Genomic DNA, 25,674 nt, shown 5'->3' with positions numbered 1-25,674 from the left:
ATTGTCTAGAAACAAAAAGTGCTTCTTCCTTTAGAAAAAGCTTTTTTCCTTTCTTCAAAATTTCCTGAACTGGAGTGAGGTCTTAATAGTTTCCCCTTATGTATCTGCACACACATGGAATTAAAAATAGCAAACAAACACACAAGGATTCTCTCGTAAATTAAGTGATCTAAGAATTTTAGATCCACACAAAGGAGCCAAACCAACTGTTGGCATCTTGGAAATAAACGTATTTGCTTTATTCATTTGACTGAGCAATCTATGGTGGGAAGAACGGAAACTCAGCAGAAATATAAATCAGTTTCATCTGCAACCACTAGCTCAGCCGTTTTAACCAAACTACGGTGCTAAAAAGAAAACTATGGGCAGAGCCCTGTGATATGCAAAACTAGTGGGAGTTTTACTACCTATTTCAACAGAAGGTAAGGGGGAAGAGAGGTTGGATTTGAGCTATGAGCAACAGAAGTAATTAGATTATAATATCATGGTTGTGATTTAATAGACAGAAGATAGGATGCAGCAAAAGGGGAGAAACAACATGGAAAACAGGGAAGGAAGTTGACAAAGATGAAATTGTGTTTTGATTGTGTATGTTAAAAGTGTTGAAACTTAATAAATTATCACTGAAGGAAAAAAAGAGTAGTTTTATTTATCCAACAATGAATACGCGTTATATGTAGCATTAAACGGTATCATTCAGAGTATTTCTGATATTATCTTTAAACATACACACTCTATTCCCGAATCATCATGGAACCATGAATTCGAAGTGCTGGCATTTTCTCCTAAATTATCTCCTTCTTTTCAATTAGCTTATTATTATTTTAATGGGGGGTCCTCCCTCCCTCCCACAGCTTTTTGGACTTGCTCACATAATTGCCTATATTTTATGTAAATGGAATTGTTACACCGTAAAATGATATACAAATGTGTCTACCACACAAAGTCCAATAAAGAGCCTGAATGAACCCATTATTTACAATGTAACGGCATCTGATAGCAGCCTGGGAAACACAGACCTGACAGATGCTCGCCCGTGACAAGGCCTGAAAAAAAATTGAATGAGGAGGGCTCCAATAGACCACAATTAATTGACTTTTAAAATAACTCCTTTTTTCACAGTTCTACTTGGCTGAGCAGGATTCACAAATTGCTGTCTTGAACTTTTTAATGGGACAAAATAGCTGCCAATGAAAGTCTAAATGACATGGACTTTGAATGGGAACCATACAATGACCACACCGTGACATGTTTTTAACTGACATATTGATTATTTGAGAAGTAGCAGTCACTCAATTGAAGACAGAGGAGAAGGGGAGGGGAGGGGGGCTGGGGGTGGGGGTGGAAGCAGTGGGTCGGGGTGGGGAGCTATGCGGTTTCTTAAAAAGTTGCACATTCTGCTCAAAATGTAGAGGAACAATTTTTTAACTCAGAAAGAAAAAATAGTAAGTGCCCAAAGCAAGGTTCGAACAATTCAGTAAAGTTTCACAGAAAAACTTACTTGCTTCCAACTTGTGGCTGCATCTCTGGTCCAAAACAGGTAAAGTGGTACCTCTGGTTACGTATTTAATTTGTTCTGGAGGTCTGTTCTTAACCTGAAACTGTTCTTAACCCGAAGCACCACTTTAGCTAATGGGGCCTCCTGCAGCCGCTGCGCAATTTCTATTCTCATCCTGAAGCAAAGTTCTTAACCCAAGGTACTATTTCTGGGTTAGCAGAGTCTGTAACCTGAAGCGTATGTAACCTGAAGCATATGTAACTCGAGGTACCACTGTATTTCTGAATCAGCAAACAGATCCTCTCAATGAGGAACTGTGGTCAGTTTTGAAATCAGTGCAAATCTATGGCTATGCCTAATAATAATAATAATTATTTATTTATAACCCACCCAGCCACTCTGGGTGGTCCCAACAGTGTATTAAAAACACAATCAAACATTAAACATTAAAAACTCCCCTAAACAGGGCTGCCTTCAGATGTCTTCTAAAAGTCAGGTAGTGGTTTATTTCCTTGACATCTGGTGGGAGGGCGTTCCACAGGGCGGGTGCCACTACCAAGAAGGTCCTCTGCCTGGTTCCCTGTAACCTCACTTCTCGCAGGGAGAGAACCGCCAGAAGGCCCTCGGTGCTGGACCTCAGTGTCCGGGCTGGATGATGGGGGTGGAGATGCTCCTTCAGGTATACTGGGCCAAAGCCATTTAGGGCTTTAAAGGTCAGCACCAACACTCTGAATTCTGCTTGGAAACATACTGGGAGCCAATGTAGGTCTTTCACGACCAGTGTTACCGTATATGGTCGCAGTGGCCCCTCCCAGTCACCAGTCTAGCTGCCGCATTCTGGATTAATTGTAGTTTCCAGGTCACCTTCAAAGGTAGCCCCACCTGGAGCACATTGCAGTAGTCCAAGCGGGAGATAACTAGAGCACTGTCAACATTGAGAGGGTAAGTTCATGCACCAAAGGAAGAAGCACACAAGTGAAGAATGCCCCCAATGGGTGAGATAGGTGCATCTCCTAGTGAGATCTAGACCAGAGACTTCCTGGTTCACAGTGTAGGTCAGAGGTCAGCAAACATTTTCAGCAGGGGGCCGGTCCACTGTCCCTCAGACCTTGTGGGGGGTTGGACTATATTTATTTTTTAAAAAATGAATGAATTCCTATGCCCCAAAAAGAACCCAGAGATACATTTTAAATAAAAGCACACATTCTACTCATGTAAAAACACACTGATTCCTGGACCGTTTGTGGGCCGGATTTAGAAGGCTATTGGGCTGGATCTAGCACCCAGGCCTTAGTTTGCCTACCCATGGTGTAGGTGGACGCTGCAATCCTATGCATGCTTCACTGGCATTTATTTGACGAAGGTCCTGGCGCTTTCAATTAAGATTCCCTACAAGTGAATGAAGTTTTCAGGATTAACGTTAAACCCATGTTCATTCCCCGGCAGAGGCAGCAGGTTGTCTTTTCCAACAATCATCACTCCGCGGTAACGATCATAAAATCAAACTTTATTGAATTTTCGCTTAATGAACATCAAGGCACACTGCAAGACAAAGGCTGTGCAGTCTTGTATACATTGCAACATTACATTTGACATAGTCTTGTCTGAGATTGCAACAGGCTAATCACAAAGGCAGCCCAGTGGCAAAAAAATGGAGGAATGCCAAAAACATTCACTCTCTTATTTTTAACCTCTGCTTCCTAAAACCAACCCACAGATCAACATGGTTCACAATCTGAACTAGAAGAAATATTAGCTAGATTTTGATTTTTATGTTCTGTGCTTCTATACAAGTTTCCAAGCATGCTGAAGTTATTTCCCAGCAGTGTTGCAGACAAGAGAAGCTTTCATTTCATTTACTACACAGAAAAGCTGGGCAGAAATTGGTAGCTTAGATACTAGATTATTATAATTGAGCCAACCATGTATCCATGTAAACAAAGTCACACTGCTAGGAAAACATTGCTTTTCGGTGAAAGGTTTCATCTGGACTGGGAAAACAACAGCAGAAAATCACATTGTATCACTGATTATCAAGGCAGAGTTGAAAGATGAGGCTCTGCATCCTTCCACTCAAAACCAATAGGATGTAATACGTTTAATTTTTGCTTGACTGGATCCATTAGTATTATTCTACTGCCTGTCTTGCCACACCACCCCCCATGGTATTCTAGGCTAGGAAACAAGCCTTAACCTAAGAAGAAACAGATTACCTTTCATTTTTATCTCAACAATCAAAAACAGTGATCAACTTTTAGCCAGTGGTCAATATTTGTGCCAGGCAAAAGACTAAAAGTAGCGAGATTCCCAAAGATCATCATCTCAAAACCCACTGCAATATAATCAGAAGACTTCAGCAAAGGTCAAGGAAGATAGATCGTAATGAGAGCAGAAGGGCAGCTGGGCATCAACCAAGTCACTGTAGGAAACATCCCAAATCACACAACATTTGGATAAGGGGAACTGGTTCTACTGCGCTTTATATCTTGTGCGTTATTTAAACACATGGAAAAGTGCGTCAAGAGCCCACGAGCATTTGTAGGAAGAATACCTAAGGTAAAATACCCAACTCATTTGAGAAAGTAGTCCTCAAGGGCACTTCTACAAAAAAGAAAGAAGTTAGTAGGCCTTAAGAGAAAAAGGATACACACCCAAAATTCTCTCTATGGTAGGAGATGATATCCTCAGATCCTACAATACATAGGCATGGATCATTAGGGGGAAATGTGGTCCCAGAGCTCCTGAACACCAAGGTTTTGCTAGACTGGAGAAGAACAATCAGATCTCTATTCCAGCAATTCTTCCACCCTAGCAATTCTTCCATTACCTCAAGTTTATTCTGTATTTTGTTTCAAAGTCACACTACGGCTTAACGCGGTAGTGTTCCCCTTGTCTGCCTCACACCCTACTTTGTTTTCAGCTCATTCATCACTCTTTCCTGGCTTTCTTGAACTTCCTTGGGGGTTTTTGGAAGAGGGCCAACGATCTACTACATTTTCATAAGCTCCACTGAAGGTCTCAGTAACTTGTGCCTCACCTTCCTGAACTATTCTGAAGAAGAGTCGTTTGGTGCAAAAGCCCAGCTAGCAGTAGGGATGCAGAGATGTCATTGCTTGGAATATTTGGAAAGGAATTATTTCCCAACAGTGTATTATCACTCAATCCTTTGACTACGGGAAGAAACCCATGGCTTGATTCTTAAACATGTGGGCCAACCTGCTGTGGCACTTTGCTTTTATCTCAGGCTTTCTCCAGAGGTCTCAGCTCATGCCTAGCATCAATGCTTCTCAGTTTTCATTTCGCCTCTGCCAGAAAACCCCTGGCATGTGAGGCTTCTAAACTGGAGAGCTTCAAGGCAAGAGATTTGGTCAAAAGCATCTTTGCAAAGTGTGTGTGTTCTGGCCCCCCTACTAGCACACAGTACAAAACACACGTTTTCTTGAGACCTTAGCAGTGCCTCCAGCTTGTTCCTCTTTAATAAAGAGTGTTGCAAAGTTCTCTTCAATTGCTTATGATGTGTAACTGTCAGAAAGGCACAGCAGAAGGCATCAATGAAGAAAACCTAAGGCACAAAAATGCTAAGGATATTGATCTTAGCTTTCCAACTTCCTCAGGTCCTTCCCAGTTTGCTGACTGGCAGATCACACAATAAGTCTGAAATGCCCACTAGGAGGGATCACTCAGAGACATGATCCATGTTGGGCATGCTGGTTCTTCACACTAGTGATCTTTCAAGTCAAACCACTATCAAAGTCTGCCCTTGGAGAACTGCATGTGTCCAACAAGAGGGATCAAAATCTCCTCCAACAGTGAAGAGCGGAAGATTCCATCTACCAGACTAGCCTGAAAGATCTCACGTTTCACCCACAGCCTCTTCCCAATACCTCGAAAATCAGAAAAAATGCCGCAGCTAAGATTTTCAAAGACCAGGATGAGAAGTGAAGTGCTTTATTCCAAGCGATCAATGACATAGAGGGTGTGAAGCATGGACTGCTGCTGGTGATGTCTTGTTGTTGTTCTAAAGGAAGCTGTTCCCCTTCAGCAAGGGTCTTTGACCAGGAAGTGCAACCAAAACACGAGCACTTCCTGTCCAACCTTCCTGTCCTGGCATGCTGAATATGGTTCAAAGCCTCCAACAGCATCAGCTCCTGAAGTTCCCATGAGTGCAAAGAAACAAATTGAGCTAAGAGGGGCTTATCTGCATCTTCATGGACGTTCCAAGCAATTGAAGGGGGGTGCGTGGGTTCCTTTCATAACATCATGGGTAGTTAGTCTGAAGAGACTGTTTTGCATCCCTCCTCCATGCAGCGATAGCAAACTTATTGCCCCTGCTCTTCTTCAAGAGCAGAATTAGCAATATCGGATACAGGAATGCCCAACCACCTCCACAGCCCTGCGCTGTTCTTGTTTATCAAAACGCAACTCCCAACGGAAGTTACTGCCCTAAGCATCACAACAGACTATTTCAAAGAGAAATCTGTTTGAAGCCTGATCTGCCTGAGACAGTGTGATTGGGCGTGTGCCACTGCCCATACGGCAAGAACTGAATTCTTCCAGCAGGGGGGACACAGCAGTGGGGATACACCTTAGATATCCTGTGCTCGGAACTCCTGGCAGCATATTAGGGATGGAGGCAGAAGCAAAGCAAAGCAAAGCGTCTGCTCAGACATGCCCCAGACTTGCATGTACAACGCGTGCCAGGAGTTCTGCGTGCCTGAGGAATACAGTCCACCGAAAGCGCAGCAGGAAAACACCTCTGAAAGTTTCCTAAGGGCACTCTCAGAGAGGCTTCTGCAAGGCAATATTCTTAGTGGACTGTGGCTTTGATTTAGTAGCCCTCAGATTCCCAGAAAGCAAGGTCAAGTTTCAAAAGGGTGAACTCTTGCTTTGAAGCCAAGGATTCTGAGAGACAGACAGACAGAGACAGAGAGATACAGAGAGGAGTTAACATACGGACAGGCCCTATGTGAGCAAAGCAAATGGTAGCGGTTCTGTTCTTCACTTCAGCTGGCAGAGCGAGATAGTGGTCCCGCTGGAGAACACCCAGAACGCTGGATAGAGCGCTTCCGTGAACTGCGCCCGGAATTTGTAGAGCAGGATGAGTTTCTCGCCGACGCCGAAGAAAATGACGAAGCCGCCGTCGTAATTCAGCAAGACGCCAATCTTCTTCAACTTGGTGTTGGGCAGGCATTTCTCGACGTCGTTGTGCCAGGCCGAGATCCTGGAGTTGAACCACTCGATGCACCAGGAGCTGCCGTTACGCCCCAGGCGGCTCTCCGCCCCCTGCCTTGCCATGCTCCCATAGCAGACGCCAACCCCGCAGAAGGTGTTGTGCTCCAGCTCCACTTCCCAGTAATGGATGCCCCGCTTGAAACACTGGAAGGCCACCACCTGGGAGCAGTAGGTGAAGCGCTGAGGGTGGTGGGCGTAATTTTGAGGAGTTTCCGACACGGATATCTTGGTGTTCCTCTCGGAGAGCAGCACTTTCTTGTGGGCGGTGTTGAAATCCAGAGTGAATTTTGTCGCAACTGCGGAGAAGGAAGTTCAGGGGAGAAGTGAGAAGAACAGCCACTTGATATTTTACAGAGCAAGAGGGGAAATTGGGGAAGGTTGGGGAAGAAGAGCAGGATAGTCTTTGCTATTAAGAGAATTTCATTTATACAAAGATAGTGTGAGGAAAAAGAAACAAAGTGTGTGAGAACGGGGGCAGGACCCAATACTGTTACATTACCATACATTAATACGCTAGTGGCCAAAATTGTGGAAACCTTTTGGGAAATTTCTGAGGTTTCATGACTCATAACACCACTGTTTTTGGAGAAATACCATAAAATTATACATCAATACAGTGGTACCTTGGGTGAAGTACTTAATTCGTTCCAGAGGTCTGTTCTTAACCTGAAACTGTTCTTAACCTGAAGCACCACTTTAGGTAATGGGGCCTCCTGCTGCCGCTGGAGCACGATTTCTGTTCTTATCCTGAAGCAAAGTTCTTAACCTGAAGCACTATTTCTGGGTTAGCAGAGTCTCTAACTTGAAGCATCTGTGACCTGAAGCGTATGTAACCCGAGTTACCACTGTAATTTAATGAAGAATGTAATGCAGCAAGGTGTGCATGCACACGAAAGCTTATACCCAGAACAAACCTAGATGGTCTCTAAGGTGCTACTGGACATTTTATTTTATTTTATTTTTTATTCAGAAAAAGGAAGCACAACTTGTTTAGGTTGAATGTAGCCAATGACCAAGAGTGTTTAGAGAGCCAATCAGGTGTTATGAGCCATCAAATCTCGGAAAGACACTTTTCCCAAAAGGTTTCCACAATTTTGGCCAATAGTGTATACTTAAAAAAAATACACTGGACCTTTCCAGTCCAAATCAATGTGACAGAATGTTGAGAGCATGATGGAATTCCGGGAACTGAATTTGCATACACAGAATCAGGTGACTTACATTCCAAAAGCTCTTCTCGGGATTTACTTAAAAAGCTTTCCAGAGTTATCGACGGAATCCCTGCTTGAGGCCTGCTAGAACTTCGTGCTCTCTGGTTGGGACTTTGTGCTGGGGAAGGGAGGGAAATGGAGTCGTGTGGTGATTATTTTTTTTACAATACACACATTTTAAACAACCATCACCAAAACAGGGCAACTTAATTTCTGCAAGGTTTTATGCAACTCTACCACACAGGTTGCTCAAACAGGATCTTACAGCCAAATTCTAGCCAAATTCATTCAAAAGTTAAGTCGCCTTGATTCTGAAGGGTCTTTTTGCCATACAACTGGGTTTAAGATTGCACGCTATTCCAACAATTGATACAGAAACAGCTGTTGAACTGGAAAGCAGGGAACTTTGATAATCTTAGGGATGTTTTTAATATTTGATGTTTTATCGCTTTTTATTTTTATTAATATTCAGTTGGAAGCCGCTCAGAGTGGCTGAGGAAACCCAGCCAAATGGGCGGGGTATAAAATTATCATCATCATCATCATCATCATCATCCCAAGAGCCAGGAGCCGCTGAACACCATTTAACCCAGGTGAGGAAAAGCCCAAGGTGCTTTTTCAATCACTTAAAACACTTCCATTCCCTGGTCCTTGTGTTTTATAATGTTTTTATAATGTTGCACTGTTTTAGTGTTGTTAGCCGCCCTGAGCCCGGCTTCGGCTGGGGAGGGTGGGATATAAATAAAATGTATTATTATTATTCAGTAACACTTCAGAGCTCCTTCCCTCCCATTCTGGGACCACTGGAGATCTAGCAAGGCAGCAGAGGCATTTTAAAACATCCTTATTTTCCCTACACCTCTGAGTCTTCTAGGAGAAGGGTGGGCAGAAAGAAGATCAGGATTTACTGGAAGATCTCTCCCCAGTTTTGCAGTAGATCTGTTTCCTGAAATCTAGATGCTCCTGAGGCTGAACCCTCTTGTCCAAGGCAAGACAACACAGTTATTATAATAATAATAATAATTTATTATTTATACCCCGCCCATCTGGCTGGGTTTCCCCAGCCACTCTGGGCGGCTTCCAACTGAATATTAAAAACAGTACAGCATCAGACAGTAAAAACTTCCCTAAAGAGGGCTGCCTTCAGTTGTCTTTTAAAAGTAAAATACTTGTTTATTGCTTTGACATCTGCTGGGAGGGCGTTCCACAGGGCAGGCGCCACTACCGAGAAGGCCCTCTGCCTGGTTCCCTGTAACCTTACTTCTCGCAATGAGGGAACCGCCAGAAGGCCCTCATTAACTTTTAAAAGAAGAAAGCTGAGTCTTCATCTCTTTATTCTGTTTTACAAAAATGCTTTTGGTTGGAAAGGCATTACATAATGCAGCAAATAGATCTTGGCTCTGAAAGAGGCCACTTTGTTCACTGCCCATGGTAGCATAGCCAGGATGCTTTCCTAGCAAGGAATTCATGCAGACTCTCATGTCTGCTTCACCTGACCGCTACGTGCCTCCAATACTCCCTCTGGTGGCTTGATCACATCTGAAATGTGATTTGGTTCACAGAAACTTTAGTAGGAGTTAACATGAGAAACATTTATTCATTTACAAGGTTCCTAACCAACCACAAGCAACTTACAGCAAAACAATGATATAATTTAAAACCAATACAGTCGTACCTTGGAAGTTGAACGGAATCCGTTCCGGAAGTCCGTTCGACTTCCAAAACATTCGGAAACCAAAGCGCAGCTTCTGATTGGCTGCAGGAAGTTCCTGCAGCCAATCGGAAGCCTCGGAAGACCCATCAGACGTTCAGGTTCCCAAAGAGTGTTTGAAAACTGCAACAGTCACTTCCGGGTTTGTGGCATTTGAGGGCAAAACATTCTAGTACCAAGGCTTTTGGGATCCAAGGTACGACTGTAGTTTAGAACGTAGAATTAGCTTACAACCCTCCGAACTGTAGAATTCCTTCCCCACAGAAGTGCAACCGTCATCCTCATTGTACAACTTTTTGTCATATGCTGAAGATGCGCCGCTTTACCAGCTGAGATATATGCTTAGGACGTTGTTAGCTTAGAACCACATAAAACGGGATGTTGGCAGGGATACTTTATGGATAGAGCCATGAGCCAAGGTGCCCCACACATCTGGGTAGGTGCATGAAGAGCACTCTTGTGACACCAGGCTCAAAAGACAGGTCGGCTATTCCTCAAATTTTAAGCAAGGCAATACAATTTTTGCAGGAGTGAACTTACATCGTTTAGCAGGTCGCCTTCTCTGCTCTGAAAAAAAGGAGAAACGAAACTGTTGTGGTTACTGGGGAACGTAATGAAACAATATATTTTTTAAACAAGCAACTTCAGTGTATGCTAAGAATGGAACACCTGTGCCTTGTGACTAGAGCTTTGCCATCTGGAAGAGTCACTGAAACTTATTTTCATTCAAGAGTTGAATTTATCCAGCTGAAGTCCAGTCTACCTCCAACATCTCATTCTGCAGCAGATGTAAGGCAGGCCCCAAACAAATCTGTTTTCTTTTCAACTCTAAAATGTAAACTTCTTGTTCTTTTAGCTGCACCCTCCATGTTTTTATTGAACCATGTTCCATTCTGCCATCTTCCTCAGTCTCTCCTGGTTATCTAATTTTATCTGCCTTTGATCACCCATTTTTATACATTAAAAAAAGGAAAAACCTCTTCAAACTTCACACTCGTTATAAGCTACCATGTGTTACCTTGTGGGTGGTATTCTTCAAAAGAAATACTAGTGAACTTGTGACTTGATTCTGGTGGTTTGGCTAATAATAGGTTGGGAGGGGGGGACTGGGCAGTCGGTAGGGCAGGTGTTCCGCCAACAACATGGGAAGCAAAACAAAAAGGAAATGGGGGTGATGCAACATGACACCCATTGCTGATGCTCACAAAGGACTCGTGCACAGGGAAGTTTTTAATGTCTGATTTTTACTGTGTTTTAACATTCTGTCGGGAGCCGCCCAGAGTGGCTGGGACAACCCAGTCAAATGGCGGCATATAAATGAATAATAATAATACCGTGGTACCTCGGGTTAAGTACTTAATTTGTTCCGGAGGTCCGTTCTTAACCTGAAACTGTTCTTAACCTGAAGCACCACTTTAGCTAATGGGGCCTCCTGCTGCCGCCACACCGCCTGAAGCACTATTTCTGGGTTAGCGGAAGCGTATGTAACCCGAGGTACCACTGTATTACATATAGTAATAAATTATTATTATTATTATTAGAAGATATCTGAAGGCAACCCTGTTTAGGGAAGTTTTTTAATGACTGATGTTCTAATGTATTTTTAATCTCCTGTTGGAAGCCGCCCAGAGTGGCTGGGGAAACCCAGCCAGATGGGCGAGGTATAAGTACAGTGGTACCTCGGGTTACATACGCTTCAGGTTACAGACTCCACTAACCCAGAAATAGTACCTCGGGTTAAGAACTTTGCTTCAGGATGAGAACAGAAATCGTGCTCTGGCGGCGCGGCAGCAGCAGGAGGCCCCATTAGCTAAAGTCTTGCTTCAGGTTAAGAACAGTTTCAGGTTAAGAACAGACCTCCGGAACAAATTAAGTACTTAACCTGAGGTACCGCTGTAATAACTTATAAATTGCTGTTATTATAGCCTTGTTTTTAATCAGAAAAGAAGCGGCAGAGCTTACATCAGCAGACACACACTTCATTTTGGAAAGAATCTTCCTTCTTAAAAGCAAGCAGAGTTGAGGAAGAAATTGCATGCAATTCAACAGTATCATCGTGAAAAATGGGCGGGGAAAAGGGCCCGCCAATCGATCTCCAGTTACCTCATGCCTTATTTACTGCAGCAACCAGGTATTCTTTTTTCCTGAGCAAACATAATGGGTGGAGGCAGCGAATGTCAAACAAAGGGCACAGCCCAGGTCATCACCTGGCAAATAAGGCCTGCTGTACACAAGGGAACAAGGGGGCCACAATCACCTTTGGACTTTGGCAACCGAAACACCCTTTTACCATCAGGTATGCAGAACAGCACAAGAGATGCTGCCTGCGCCAAGCAGCTTATATTTATAACAGCGCCGCCTAGAGGAAGCTAGGGAGAAGAGTGGGAGCAGTAACATAAGAGGGTCTCTTGATGAAAACTTCCTTGAGGACTCGAGACATATTTAAAGAGTTCCCTACAGCGAGAAAAAGGACGCGGGTGGCGCTGTGGGTTAAACCACAGAGCCTAGGACTTGCCGATCAGGAGGTCGGTGGTTCGAATCCCCGCGATGGGGTGAGCTCCCGTTGCTTGGTCCCTGTTCCTGCCAACCTAGCAGTTTGAAAGCACATCAAAGTGCAAGTAGATAAATAGGTACCGCTCCAGCGGGAAGGTAAACGGTGTTTCCGTGCGCTGCTCTGGTTCGCCAGAAGCGGCTTAGTCATGCTGGCCACATGACCCGGAAGCTGTACGCCGGCTTCCTCGGCCAATAAAGTGAGATGAGCGCCGCAACCCCAGAGTCGGCCACAAGCGTCCTGCAGCCAATCAGAAGCCACAGAAGCTGCGCCAGATGTTTGGCTTCCAAAAATCGTTCAAAAACCAGGACACTCACTTCTGGGTTTCGATCGTTCGGGAGCCAACCTGACCAGAAGCCAAGGCATTCAGCTTCCAAGGTACGACTGTATGAATTATTAAGATAAGTGGGTTAAAATGGATGTCTTGAATTCTATAGGTGAAATGTGCATCATTTAAGGGTAGGTAAAATGAAAATTGTGGAAAGGGAAGATGGTAAATCAATGGGCAAAGCAGCACATGGTTTATGTTAAAATTTGTAAAGTTTTTTGGTGAAAAAGCAATAAATAAGATTTTTTTAAAAATAACATGGAGGATCTCAAGCACTACTGCTTGGGCAAAGAGGGAGTGGCGTATTCAAATCTAGGGATATTTCCAGAGTTAGACTTGCAACAAACAGGCTTTAAAGTGTTCAGGCCTTCTACTGTTATCTTAGAATCCAAAATCTGCATTTTCATATATGTTGGAAGCCGCCCAGAGGCTGGGGCAACCCAGCCACATGAGCAAGGTATTATATTATTATTATTATTATTATTATTATTATTATTATTATTATTATTATTTCCAGAATGATTCGTTTTTATTGTTCCGCCTTTCCCCCAAGGAGCTCAAGGTGGCATACACAAATCTCTCCCATTTAATCCTCCTAACAACCTTGCAAAGTAGGTTAGGCCAAGAACGTCTAGCCTGCCCAAGGTTATTCTATGAATTTCACGGCAGAATGAGGGTTTGAATTTGGCTACTTCTAATCCAGTGTCCTCTGGGACGCAGGTGGCGCTGTGGGTTAAACCACAGAGCCTAGGACTTGCTGATCAGAAGGTCGGCGGTTCGAATCCCCGCGACAGGGTGAGCTCCCGTTGCTCGGTCCCTGCTCCTGCCAACCTAGCAGTTTGAAAGCACATCAAAGTGCAAGTAGATAAATAGGTACCGCTCCGGCGGGAAGGTAAACGGCGTTTCTGTGCAGTGCTCTGGTTCGGCAGAAGCAGCTTAGTCATGCTGGCCACATGACCTGGAAGCTGTACGCCAGCTCCCTTGGCCAGTAAAGCGAGATGAGCGCCACAACCCCAGAGTCGGCCACGACTGGACCTAATGGTCAGGGGTCCCTTTACCTTTACCCTTAATCCAGTGTCCTAACTTCTCTTTGGGAAGGCCAACAATTATAGCTGTCTGCCCAAAGACAATAAATATCCACCTTCTCAAAGACTAGCAACTTAGGCTGCGTACGTAAGAAAACATGGGAGGAGCCCCTGGCTTCTTGTAACCTCTTATCACAATAGCTCTGCTTGCTCACACGAGAGGAGAGAGAGAGAGAGAACGAGAAAGAGAGCGAGAGACTCTGGAAATTATCGATAATAATTTGTGTCCTCAACACTCACTTGTGTCTGCAGCAGCAGCGGCAGCGTCCTCTTCTGTCTTCTTCTCCTGTGAAGATGTTGATGGGGGGCCGTCTCTCTTTGGTGCACCTTTGAAAAGAAAACACTAGTTAGAAGGGTGGTGATACTGGTCTTCTGCAGCAAGCAAGAATCTTGCTGCAGATCTTAAAAGACAGCCAGGCAAAAGGAGGAATGGGCATGCGCATGATTGGAAACGATGCATCTGTCGTAGGACCTTCCACCCACTTAGCAACCAAGGCTGGAGTTAAGACGCGTCTTTGCTACTGCAAAAAAAAAAAAAAAAAAAAGCAAGCAGCGGGGGTCACATGCATTTTTACTTACTGGATGCAGCAATTTCCCCCCCTGGCTGCACAAAAGGCTTTGGTTTCCACTGTGCGGCTCCTGAAAGTAAAGTATATGCGTGCATGTACGGACATGCAGTTTCTCACGACGTGCTTTGCCCTGGTTTCCCCCCCCTGGGAACAACGCCACAGGTGTACACATCTGGTGGTATGGTTTGGATCTGTTGCCTACAGTTATTTTGGCAAACAGTTCCAAATTTGTTCCTAGGCGATGTGCCGAAATAATTATTCCCGGTGGGCGGATAGCTCAGCTGGTTAAAATAAGCTACCCAGAATCGCCACTGCAATGGGAACACTATTTGTAAACCCATTTTACAGACAGACAGGTGTGAGGCCAAGAGACTGGACCAAGGGATTCAAATAGCATTCGAAATTCGCCAGGCGCATTTTGTACCTGGCTATCAGACACATGTAACTAAGGGAAGATGCCTGGGCACAAGGATGGTGCCTGACGTCTCCTCCACCTGCAGCTGCATGCCTGGATCTTGACCGTTTTCACACACTAGCAACACATCCTGTAGAATTCTATCTGTTGTATTTTATCTGCACAGTCAGAATGAATTTCAGGAACCATAAAGTTGTACTGAAAAATACGTCTTTTGAGCCGGCTGCCCCAAAATGACAACTAGGCATTCTGTTTTGGCGACTGAAGCCCTGGTTTAAGGAGCTTTTTGGCGCCTAACTTACTGTATTTTTTGCTCTATAGGACGCACTTCCTCCCTCCAAAAATTAAGGGGAAATGTGTGTGCGTCCTATAGAGCGAATGCAGCCTTTGCGCTGCTCCCCGATCTGGTCTCTAAGGCTGGCGGTGGGGGAAAGCAGCGCTTTCCCCCGCCAGCCCCAAAGAGCAAGTCGAAAAGAACCTGAAGCCTCCGGAGCCCAGCGGGAACTCCCGCCACTGAAGCCTGGAGAGCGAGAGGGGTCAGTGCGCATTGACCCCTCTCACTCTCCAGGCTTCCAAGGTAGCTGCCTGAAGCTAACTCCCACTGCGCTCCGGAGGCTTTGGGTGAACGCACCTTGAACGCACCTTGTTTTAGAGGGGGAGAACAAGAAAAATTTTTTTCCCCCTGTTCTCCCCCTCCTATGGTCCAGTGCATCCTATAGAGCGAAAAATACGGTGTATATATCTGTGTTTCTAACCTAGGTCTCCTCACTCCAAGTCAGTTATTATGCAGAATTTACAAAACAATCGGGCTCCCACCTTCAACCATATTCACATTAATACGTAATGGGTAATTAAGAAAAACATGGTTTTCTGCCGTTATAAGCAGTAGTTCGAGAGACTCTGCACCTGTGAGTCACATAATTTATACCAAAACCATTTAGTCTTTAAAACTTTAATACAGTGTGCACTGAGATACAATAAGCAAAAGACACAAGCTAGTAAACAAAACAGGCCAAGTACAGTGGTACCTCAGGTTAAGTACTTATTTCGTTCCGGAGGTCCGTTCTTAACCTGAAACTGTTCTTAACCTGAAGCACCACTTTAGCTGATGGGGCCTCCTGCTGCCGCCGCACTGCCGGAGCACAATTTCTGTTCTCATCCTGAAGCAAAGTTCTTAACCCGAGGTACTATTTCTGGGTTAGCGGAGTCTGTAACCTGAAGCGTATGTAACCTGAAGTGTATGTAACCCGAGGCACTACTGTACCTTCTTTTTTCTTCTCCTGGGGTTGAGCCAAGAACCATTTCACCTTTTCTTTGAGGCCAAAGGCTTTTTGATAAACGGTGTGTATCAAGTTTTGATCCAATTCTAGTTTAGGTATGAAGACATCTTTGATGGGTAACTGCCGGAGTTTTGCTGCCTTCTGAAATAAAAGCGGATGATCTCGTGAGGATTTCTGCTCTTACCCACTGTCACATCCCCTTCCTGTCTGGACACGGGTGGCACTGTGGTCTAAACCACTGAGCCTCTTGGGGTTACCGATCAGAAGGTCAGTGGTTCAAATCCCCACGACAGGGTGAGCTGCCATTGCTCTGTCCCAGCTCCTGCCAACCTAGCAGTTCTAAAGCACACCAGTGCAAGTAGATAAATAGGTACCACTGTGGCAGGAAGGTAAACGGCATTTCCGTGTGCTCTGGCTTCTGTCACAGTGTCCCGTTGGACCAGAAGCAGTTTAGTCATGCTGGCCACATGACCCGGAAAGCTGTCTGTGGACAAACGCTGACTCCCTCAGCCTGAAAGCGAGATGAGTGGCGCAACCCCATAGTCGCCTTTGACAGGATTTAACCATCCAGGAGTCCTTTGCCTTTTTACCTTTGTCTGGAAGGGAGTAATAATCACATACTGCCCTCTGGAGCTGCAGTCATAGGAAGTTGCTGTCATGCAGCATTTGCACTGCTGGAAATAATAGTGACATCCAAGCCTAGACTGCCCTAGGAAAGACTTTTAACTATCAGTTCAGGACTGAATAGAGTTTAGGGCAGTGCTGGATTTACATATAAGCTAACCAAACTATAGCCGAGGGCCCCGCTCTCTTGGGGCCCCCCAAAAAAATTTAAAGGAAAAAAAAACGTACATTTCCAAAATGTAAGATAAAAAACAAATAAAATAAAACCTACATACAGCAACAGTCTTTTGTGTTGTGTAGGCTCCTATGATGTAAGTAATGGGCCCCGCCTGCTAGCCTGCTCCCTAAAATATCACCGGTTTGCTCATTTCTACATATAGGGTGCCTACATTCTGCATGTGCAAATGGCTTTAGATACCCATTAGGTCCATAAATTACCATATAGCATATATTCAACACAAAAAACACCAACAATTTGTTGTTGACAAAGGGCAGCTGGACATATAAAGGGCCTCATTACCTTCAGTAGCTTAGGGCCTCATCAAACCTAAATCTGGCCCTGGCTCAGGGAAACAGAGGTTTACCTTTAAGAATGTGATGTCGTCATCCTCTGTCAAGGTCACTTCAATCTGGTCTCTCGCTCCCTGGATTTCGGTTTTCTTCTTACCCAGCACTTTATAGACATATTCGTATTTATCTTGGACTCTTTTCTCCTCCGCTAGGACTTTCTTCACAGCTTCTTTTTCTTCCTCTTCAATTAAAGCAATAATTTCCAGGAATTCTGCTTTCAGCAGATCCAACTTCCGATTAGCTGTATCCTGAAGAGACAAACAAAAAAAGCATTTGGAAATAAGAGTTCAGAAAGTGATAATGGGTAATTAGGCCAAATGAGAACTCTACATGATCAGTACTGAATAAGCTTAATGTTGTCAGATTTTTATATGGCAAAAAGGTTGGGGATCACGAAGAAGAAAGCTGGAGCCTCAAGTGAATGTTGAATACAGCTTTCTGAAATGTTTTAGTTCTATAAATCATCTAATATGTCAACACAAATAGAAGTTATTAATACTGCATTTGTTGTATAAGGGATTATTATTTTGACCAGAATGTAACTGAAATTAGTAAGATTTTGGAACGCAGAAATAAAGAAAATAATCAAACCATCAATTCTAGCATGCGGGAGGCCACATAAATTATACAATTTGGTATTTGAACAATTGGTATTAGTAACTGTATTATGATTTGGTCTTGTTATAAAATGAGGCTATTATTGGATTGAAACTGGAAATTAATAAAATTTATTATTTAAAAAATGAAATGTTTTATTCACTAAGACCTTAGTATGCATTTTAAAATAGGCATTTTTTTAAAACAAATTTAATAAACTGCATATTCTCTGTCTTCTCCCCACTCAAGAGGACATGTACCTATTCGCTTGGAAAAGAGTCACCTGTACAAAAAGGGAGAGACTTCTGAGGTACAGAAAGAATTTGGAAATGAGAAAGAAAACTTTTAAAAAAACAAAAAAACCCAAAAGGGATTGACAAATAACCGTGAGCTTCCAGGATGTATGAAATGTTGTGGTGTCAGTTAAGAAGGGAAATGGTAGATGAAATTGGAGATGGAGGGTGGGGCTGTGAGGAGCGGAGAGAAGGAATGGGTCTACTCAAGTCGCCAGCATAGTTACAGGAAGTACTAAGGCAGGCATAGGCAAACTCGGCCCTCCAGGTGTTTTAGGACTACAACTCCCATCATCCCTGACCACTAGTCCTGTTAGCTAGGGATGATGGGAGTTGTAGTCCCAAAACATCTGGAGGGTCGAGTTTGCCTATGCCTCTACGCAGGGATGGGCAGAGATGTATGCCCCAAGGTTAAATGAAAGACTGCCCCTTGCTGCACTACATAGGGGTGTTTCAGGAGGAAATGAAAGCGGGACCCCTTTGCTACTCTCCAGACGTAGCATACAACCTGCTCTAAAGGTAAAGGGACCCCTGACCATTAGGTCCAGTTGTGACCGACTCTGGGGTTGCGGCGCTCATCTCGCTTTATTGGCCGAGGGAGCCGGCGTACAGCTTCCGGGTCATGTGGCCAGCATGACTAAGCCGCTTCTGGCGAACCAGAGCAGCGCACGGAAACGCCGTTTACCTTCCCGCCAGAGCGGTACCTATTTATCTACCGTATTTTTCACCCCATAGGACGCACCGGCCCATAGGACGCACCCAGTTTTTTTGGGGGGAAATAAAGGAACAAAATTTTATTCCCCCCCGGTACACTGCGCTAATTCCGAAGCTAAACCCGAAGCTTGGGGTGTGCTGAGCTCAGCGCGCCCCAAGCTTCTGGGTGGCGGCAAGGTCTCTGCTTGCCATGGGAGAGCCGCGCAGCTCTCCCACGGCTAGCGGAGCGCTGCGCTAATCCCGAAGCTTGGGGCGTGCTGAGCTCAGCGCACCCCAAGCTTCTGGGTGCAGGCAAGCTCTCTGCTAGCCCTGGGAGAGCTGGGTCTCCCATGGCTAGCAGATAGCTTCCTGAAGCCTAGAGAGCGAGAGGGGTCGGTGCGCACCGACCCCCCTCGCTCTCCAGGCTTCAGCGAAAGCCTGCATTCGCCCCATAGGACGCACACACATTTCCCCTCCATTTTTGGAGGGGGGAAAGTGCGTCCTATAGGGCGAAAAATACGGTACTTGCACTTTGACGTGCTTTCGAACTGCTAGGTGGGCAGGAGCTGGGATCGAACAACCGGAGCTCACCCCATCATGGGGATTTGAACTGCCGACCTTCTGATCGGCAAGCCCTAGGCTCAGTGGTTTAGACCACAGTGCCACCCACGTCCCTTACAACCTGTTCTACAGGTATAATAAAATGGTCAGGTTCTAAATACCAAAAGGCAGCTCCCAAACCTGATCCCTATAGGGAGACACAACAACCTTTTGTTGCATGTTGTGCCTTAAAAAGAAACACACTGTAAATAAGATTTGATGGGTGTAACACTGGATTACTGAATGGTTTAGTTCATGTTGTAAAATATGCAGGGATGTATGGTATGCAAACTGAACCACGGAAAGAGAAGAAGGGAAGTAATTCATTTAAGGATGTTTAAATGAATAGTCTGAAATGTAATTTAGAAAATTTAATAATAATTATAATACACACACACACACACAGTGCTTTTTTCTGGGGATACGCAGGGATACACATACGCCTAAACATTTTGTGGATCTAAGTTTGGCCTCATTGAGGGGCAGTATTTCAGTATCAGTAGGAAAATGAGTCTCCATCACATTTGTGAGCCGTTTCCAGGGATAATAGAAAACATCTATTGCCACCAGCAGTGTAAGATTTAACCTCCTTCCATCGGGCCTGTAAGACAGAGCTATTCCACCTGGCCTTTAATCTGAATTCAGCCTGATCTTTTATTTCCCTTCCCTTCCTTCCCCCTCCCCTTTTATGAAAATTACCTCCTCCGAGACCCCACAGCTAATTCTCCCCTGGCGTCCTCGTTGGTCTAGTAGGACTAATTCAGCCAGCTAGCCCTGGTGACTATCTAACATCTTATTGGATGGATTTCCCCAAAATTGATTTTTGAACTTTTGAACAACTTTGTTGAAATAACTTTTGAAATAACTTTTATTGTTATTCATGTTTTTATACTGTATTTTATGCTGCTTCTATGTTGTATTACAATTAAGTGTTTTAAATTTGTTGTTAGCCACCCTGAGCCTGGTTTTCTGAACCAGGAAGGGTGGGGTACAAATAAATTATTATTATTATTATTATTATTATTATTATTATTATTATTATTAGACTGTGGTACGGCAGGCTGATGTTAACCAGCTGGCGACCAGCTATCTGACTGAGGCTCACATCCGCCATCTTGGTCTTCCCTTTCAACTTAAGGCGGGTCGCTTGTGGTGCACAAATCTCCCACCCCTCTCATCAAAAGCAAGCTGTGAAAACACGAATCATTTCTTACACTGGTTTGCTTCTGCTGCACTCGAACCTGGTCCAAGGACTGCAAAGCCTTCTCGTTCAGAGCATAGAGTTCCGTTAGTCTCTGCTTCAGTTGGGACTGTAAGAGAATAAAAGAGGCTCCGCTTTAAGAGTAAAGATCAGCTATCGACATCCACAGACACACCGTTCCTGCTCTAGAGCAAAAAACAGGAACCCACTTCCCTCCGGATATTAACACACTGCACCTCCTATACTTCCTGACCATTCCTGACTAAGGTTGGGCAATACCTGTTTTTTAATGTTGTGGTATATCAACAGCTAAATGTTGGAATATACGAGTACAGTGGTCGTATGGAATCTGTTCCGGAAGTCGGTTCAACTTCCCAAACGTTTGGAAACGAAAGCGCGGCTTCCAATTGGCTACAGGAAGCTCCTGCAGCCAATCAGAAGCCCCGTCGGACGTTCGGGTTCCAAAGAACGTTTGCAAACTGGAACAGTCACTTCCGGGTTTGCGGCGTTCAGAAGCCAAAATGTCCGAATGCCAAGGCGTTTGACAACCAAGGTACAACTGTATATTGCAATGTCTGAAATAACGGGGGGGGGGGGGGGCTATGTAGAGGCATTGGCTGGCTTCACAGTTTTCCTCACATTGTGATTTTTGAATAGCATGCCTCCCTCCTCCACCAGCCCAGTTGCCTCTCCTCTTCACCCAGCATAGAAACTATAACTTCACAAGGCGAGGCTCCGGGGAGGGTGCCGTGATAAAAATGCAACAGCCACATGTCCTTTGAGCCCAGTCCCTGGGCATAGCCAGGGGGAAGGGGCAGCTTCCCTCCCCCAAATCAAGCAAATAAATAGAAATATTTGACTAAAAGTAGAAATAGTAGAAAGATTTTGAGCACTTGGGGGCAAAAGAAAGGAATTTAAAACAAATGTTGTTGAGACAGTTCATTCTGAATCTGCTGGACAGAGCCAGACAGAGGATGATGACCAGTGGGTGTCTTTTCCTCCAACATAAATCCTAGCTATGTCCATGGATTGAAGGGTATACAGCGTGCTTCTCTCACTGCCCTCCTTGACCCACTTTGCAAGGCCTCGCAAAGCAGCTCAGGGCTGGTGCTGTTCTGGTTTGGTTGAGAGCTGGGTTGGGACGTGGTGGGCTCTGTTCGCCCACTGTGCCCCCTTCCCAGACGCCATGAACACACGCTCTGTTGCCAAACCATAGTGCTCTGCCCCTCCTCAACCAGCCTGCTCACTTGCCTCTGTACCTACCAGGCGAGTGCCTAACTGCAAGGCCGCATGAGCAACATTTGCGACACAGATCAGCCTCCCCCCAGCCACACGCCTTCCAAATTTAGATGACAATCTCCATGTCGCCCCTCTGACCATTCACTGTGCTGGCCAGGGCTGACGGGATTTGGGAATCCAATACAGTCGTACCTTGGATCTCGAACGTCTTGGCTCCCGAACGACCAAAACCCGGAAGTGACTGTTCCAGTTTTCGAGCGTTCTTTTGGAAGCCGAACGCCCAACGGGGCTTCCGATTGGCTGCAGGAGCTTCCTGCAGCCAATCAGACGCCGCGCTTTGGTTTCCGAATGTTTTGGAAGTCGAACGGACTTCCGGAACGGATTCCATTTGATTTCCAAGGTACGGCTGTACACCTGGACGGTGCCAGAAGCCGGCCAAGGCCCCGTCTCACCTCCTTCTCGTCCTTGGCCTCTTGCAAGGGGACGGTGGCGCACGCCTTGTGCGTGACCAAGCAAAAACAGCAGATGCAGCTGTTGTGCTCCTTGCAGTAGAACTCCAGGAGCTTCTGGTGGGTTTGGCACTTCCGGCGCTGGAGGTCCTTCACCGGCGGCACCAGCTGGTGGCCCTTGAAGGCGGGGCTCTCCAGGTGCGGCCGCAGGTGCTCCGGGCAGAAGGAGGCCATGCAGGTGAGGCAGGTCTTGTCGGCCACTTTCTCCAGGCAACTGTCACAGGCCACCGAAGGGCAGGTGCTGGTGGTGGTTTTGGTGGTGGCATCTCCAAGGACTTTCTTCTTCTCGGCGGGCTCGCCTTGGGCGCTCTGAAACTGCTCCACCACCCTGCAGAGGACCGTGTTTTTCTTCAGCTCGGGGCGACTGTCGAAGGAGCTCCTGCACTGAGGGCAGCAGAAGTTCCTCAGCAAGCCCGACCAGGTCATCTCCAGGCAAGGCAGGCAGAAGTTGTGGCCGCACGGGGTGGTCACAGGGCTCTCGAAGACGCACAGGCAGATGGAGCAGGTCAGCTCCTCTTCCAAGCCCACCAGGGAAGGGGCCGAGGGCGCGCGCAGCAGCTGAGCCATGGCTGGGGCGCGCGAGTGGAACCGAGACAGAAGCGGACCGCGCCGTCCAACACGTCCGTGGCAGCAACTTGCAGCGTTTGCGAAGTGGAAAGCGAAACTTAAAGAGACCTAGCGCCTTGCCCTCTTCCAGGAAATCACGTGGGCCCCCGCCCGGAGAGCCGCAGGGCGGGGGCGCGCCTGGACGGGGCGGGGCGTGCGGGCGACTCGCTCTTCTCCCCTTCGCCGCTTAAGGAAAAGCACGGGAGACGCCTTTGCATTTCGCCCAATGCTCGTCCCCGGGCAATTCCTGCGCGGCACGGGGGCGGGGGAAGGGGTCCCCGCTTGCTCCCGAGTAAGCCCAGCCGATCGCAGCCGAAAGGGAGCTCCTTTGCATGCACGATTTTTGCTGGGAGGGCAGGCTTTATATTAGAGGGGGCAGAGCCTCAGCTAGTCAGGGGCGTCGCCAGGGAGGGGCAGCTGCCCCCCAGAAATCAATAAAAATACATAGCTCCTTGAGGTTCTGCCCCCCAAAAAGGCTTGCCCCCCCTAAGAAAAATCCTGGGGAGGGCAGGCATTACGTTAGAGAGGGCAGAACCTCAGCTAGTCACGGGCATAGGCAGGGAGGGGCAGCTGCCCCCCGCAATCAATAAAAATACATAGTTCCCTGAGGTTCTCTACCCTCCCCCACAAAAATCCTGGCTATGTCCATGCAGTTCGGTGAGGATTTTTATTGATTGGTGGGCAGCTGCCTTTGCCACGCCCCCTTGGCAATGCCCATGTTTGCATGCTTGCTTGCTTTAGGAGTGAACTGCAGTCCATGCACACCGTTTCTGTGCAAACGTCTGCTCGGAAGACCCGTCGAATGTAACGGGGCCGGGGGGGGGGTTGCCAACTTTGATAAAATATTGTGGGGGGGGGGGCAAGTAAACCCCGTCACGCATAAACGATCACATGAGAGGGTGCATGGCAATTAACTTTGGGGGGCCACAGACCCCTTAAATATTTTAAGGGGGGGCGAGCAAAGGGACCTCTACACCGTAAGAGTTGGCCCCTATAAACGAGGCTTTATTCCCACGGAGGGGTCCGTCAGGATGGCGATCGAGTGCTGCATGTCCCGAAAACGTCCGTGCTGGACAAATGGAGGTTGCTGAAGGTGTGTGTGCAATTCTTGTTGCTTGGTTGCTGTCCTAACAGGATGACACAGGTTTACAGATATTTCAGATTACAGACTCCGCTAACCCAGAAATAGTACCTCGGGTTAAGAACTTTGCTTCGGGATGAGAACAGAAATCGCGCAGCAGCAGCGCAGCGACAGCAGGAGGCCCCATTAGCTAAACTGGTGCTTCAGGTTAAGAACAGTTTCAGGTTAAGAACGGACCTCCGGAATGAATTAAGTATTTAACCTGAGGTACCACTGTACACAGGACGCGGGTGGCGCTGTGGGTTAAACCACAGAGCCTAGGACTTCGGTGGTTCGAATCCCTGCAACAGGGTGAGCTCCCATTGCTCGGTCCCTGCTCCTGCCAACCTAACAGTTCGAAAGCACATCAAAGTGCAAGTAGATAAATAGGTACTGCGCCGGCGGGAAGGTAAACGGCGTTTCTGTGCACTGCTCTGGTTTGCCAGAAGCGGCTTAGTCATGCTGGCCACATGACCCGGAAGCTGTACGCCGGCTCCCTCGGCCAATAAAGTGAGATAAGCGCCGCAACCCGAGTCGGTCACGACTGGACCTAATGGTCAGGGGTCCCTTTACCTTACCACGGTATATGCATTACTCCGCCAACCATCAATGCCAAGTGATCAACGTAAGGAAAATCACGTGATAGACATGAATCAGTTCTTGGCACAGGAGGAATGTGTTTGTATAAAGGGGCACATCATTGTTCTATTTGCTCACATCATGTATCTTGCTGGTGACTAATCGCTCCCTCTAACAGCAAGCTCAGGTGGTGAGTGTTGGCAGGATGGGAACCAAGACAGTAGCACAAGAGAATGCCATAGGGACCTTGAGGCTTGCAGATTTATTTTTTTAAATGGGAGTTGATCTCCTCTCACCAGCCCAGTGAAGACAGCCTGCTTACTGCAGGAGGCAGGGAATTCTTGCAGTGGAGTTGTAGGAAAGGACAATCAGTTGGCCGCCTTGCACCCTTTGCAGTTTATAATACTCGGGAGTAGGGCTTCCCAAACTTGGGTCTCCAACTGCTGTTGAAGTGCAGACTGTTTGAGGACCGGGACATTCGCAGGGAAACCAAAATGCTTGTTTACAAAGCTATTGTACTACCAACCTTACTGTATGCTTGTGAAACGTGGACTACTTATGAATGCCATCTCCAGCTCCTCAAAAGAGTCCATCAACAGTGTCTCCATCAACGGTGTTCCATCAACGATGTTTAAAAGCTTTTACACATCACCTGGGAAGAAAGGCGAACTAATGCCAATGTACTGGAAGAAGCAAAGATCACCAGTTCTTCAACATCAACTTCATTGAACTGGTCATGTTGTGCAGATGTTTGATGATCGTCTTCCAAAGCAACCTCACTATTCTGAACTTAAGAATAGAAAGTATAATGCTGGTGGTCAACAAAAGAGGTTTAAAGACTCTCTCAGGGCAAATCTTAAAAAATGTAGTCTAAACACCGACAACTGGGAAACACTGGCCTGAGAGCGCTCCAGTTGGAGAACAGGCTTTACCAAAGGTGTTGTGGGCTTTGAAGACGCTTGAACTCAGGATAAAAGGGGAAAACGTGCTAAGAGGAAGGCATGCTTGGCAAACCCTCACCCTGATCAACTCCTGCCCGGAAACCTATGTCCCCACTGTGGAAGGACGTGTGGATCCAGAATAGGCCTCCACAGTCACTTACGGACTCACTGTTAAGACCGTGTTCAAGGAAGACAATCTTACTTGGCTACAAGTGATCGCCA

At 46.1% G+C, this 25,674-nt stretch overlaps 1 protein-coding gene and 1 long non-coding RNA gene across 3 annotated transcripts in view; both read right to left on the bottom strand.

The window, feature by feature from the left end:
* The window catches only part of LOC310755762, a 1,619,227-nt gene that overhangs the window by 81,843 nt on the left and 1,511,710 nt on the right, over positions 1–25,674 (bottom strand). The gene's annotated exons all lie outside the window — the stretch shown is intronic.
* Positions 2,985–23,358, bottom strand: TRIM25 (tripartite motif containing 25). 2 transcript variants are annotated; one of them, XM_083598744.1, is made up of 9 exons: positions 22,150–22,947; positions 20,472–20,567; positions 17,089–17,322; positions 15,865–16,021; positions 14,196–14,255; positions 13,857–13,943; positions 10,193–10,219; positions 7,952–8,059; positions 2,985–7,026 (listed from the first exon to the last, which is right to left on the bottom strand). In XM_083598744.1, exons 1-9 carry the CDS (start codon positions 22,771–22,773, stop codon positions 6,497–6,499), a joined length of 1,923 nt encoding a protein of 640 aa, XP_083454870.1. In that variant the 5' UTR covers positions 22,774–22,947; the 3' UTR covers positions 2,985–6,496. The 2 variants fall into 2 exon arrangements, with proteins under 2 accessions (XP_083454870.1, XP_083454871.1); XM_083598745.1 differs by lacking the exon at positions 14,196–14,255 and having other exon boundaries at positions 22,150–23,358.

This window comes from Podarcis filfolensis (assembly GCF_964270895.1).
Source record: "Podarcis filfolensis genome assembly, chromosome: 2".
NCBI lineage: Eukaryota > Metazoa > Chordata > Lepidosauria > Squamata > Lacertidae > Podarcis > Podarcis filfolensis.
Note: the sequence above shows the minus strand (reverse complement) of the source record. Positions and strands in the feature narration are given on the sequence as shown.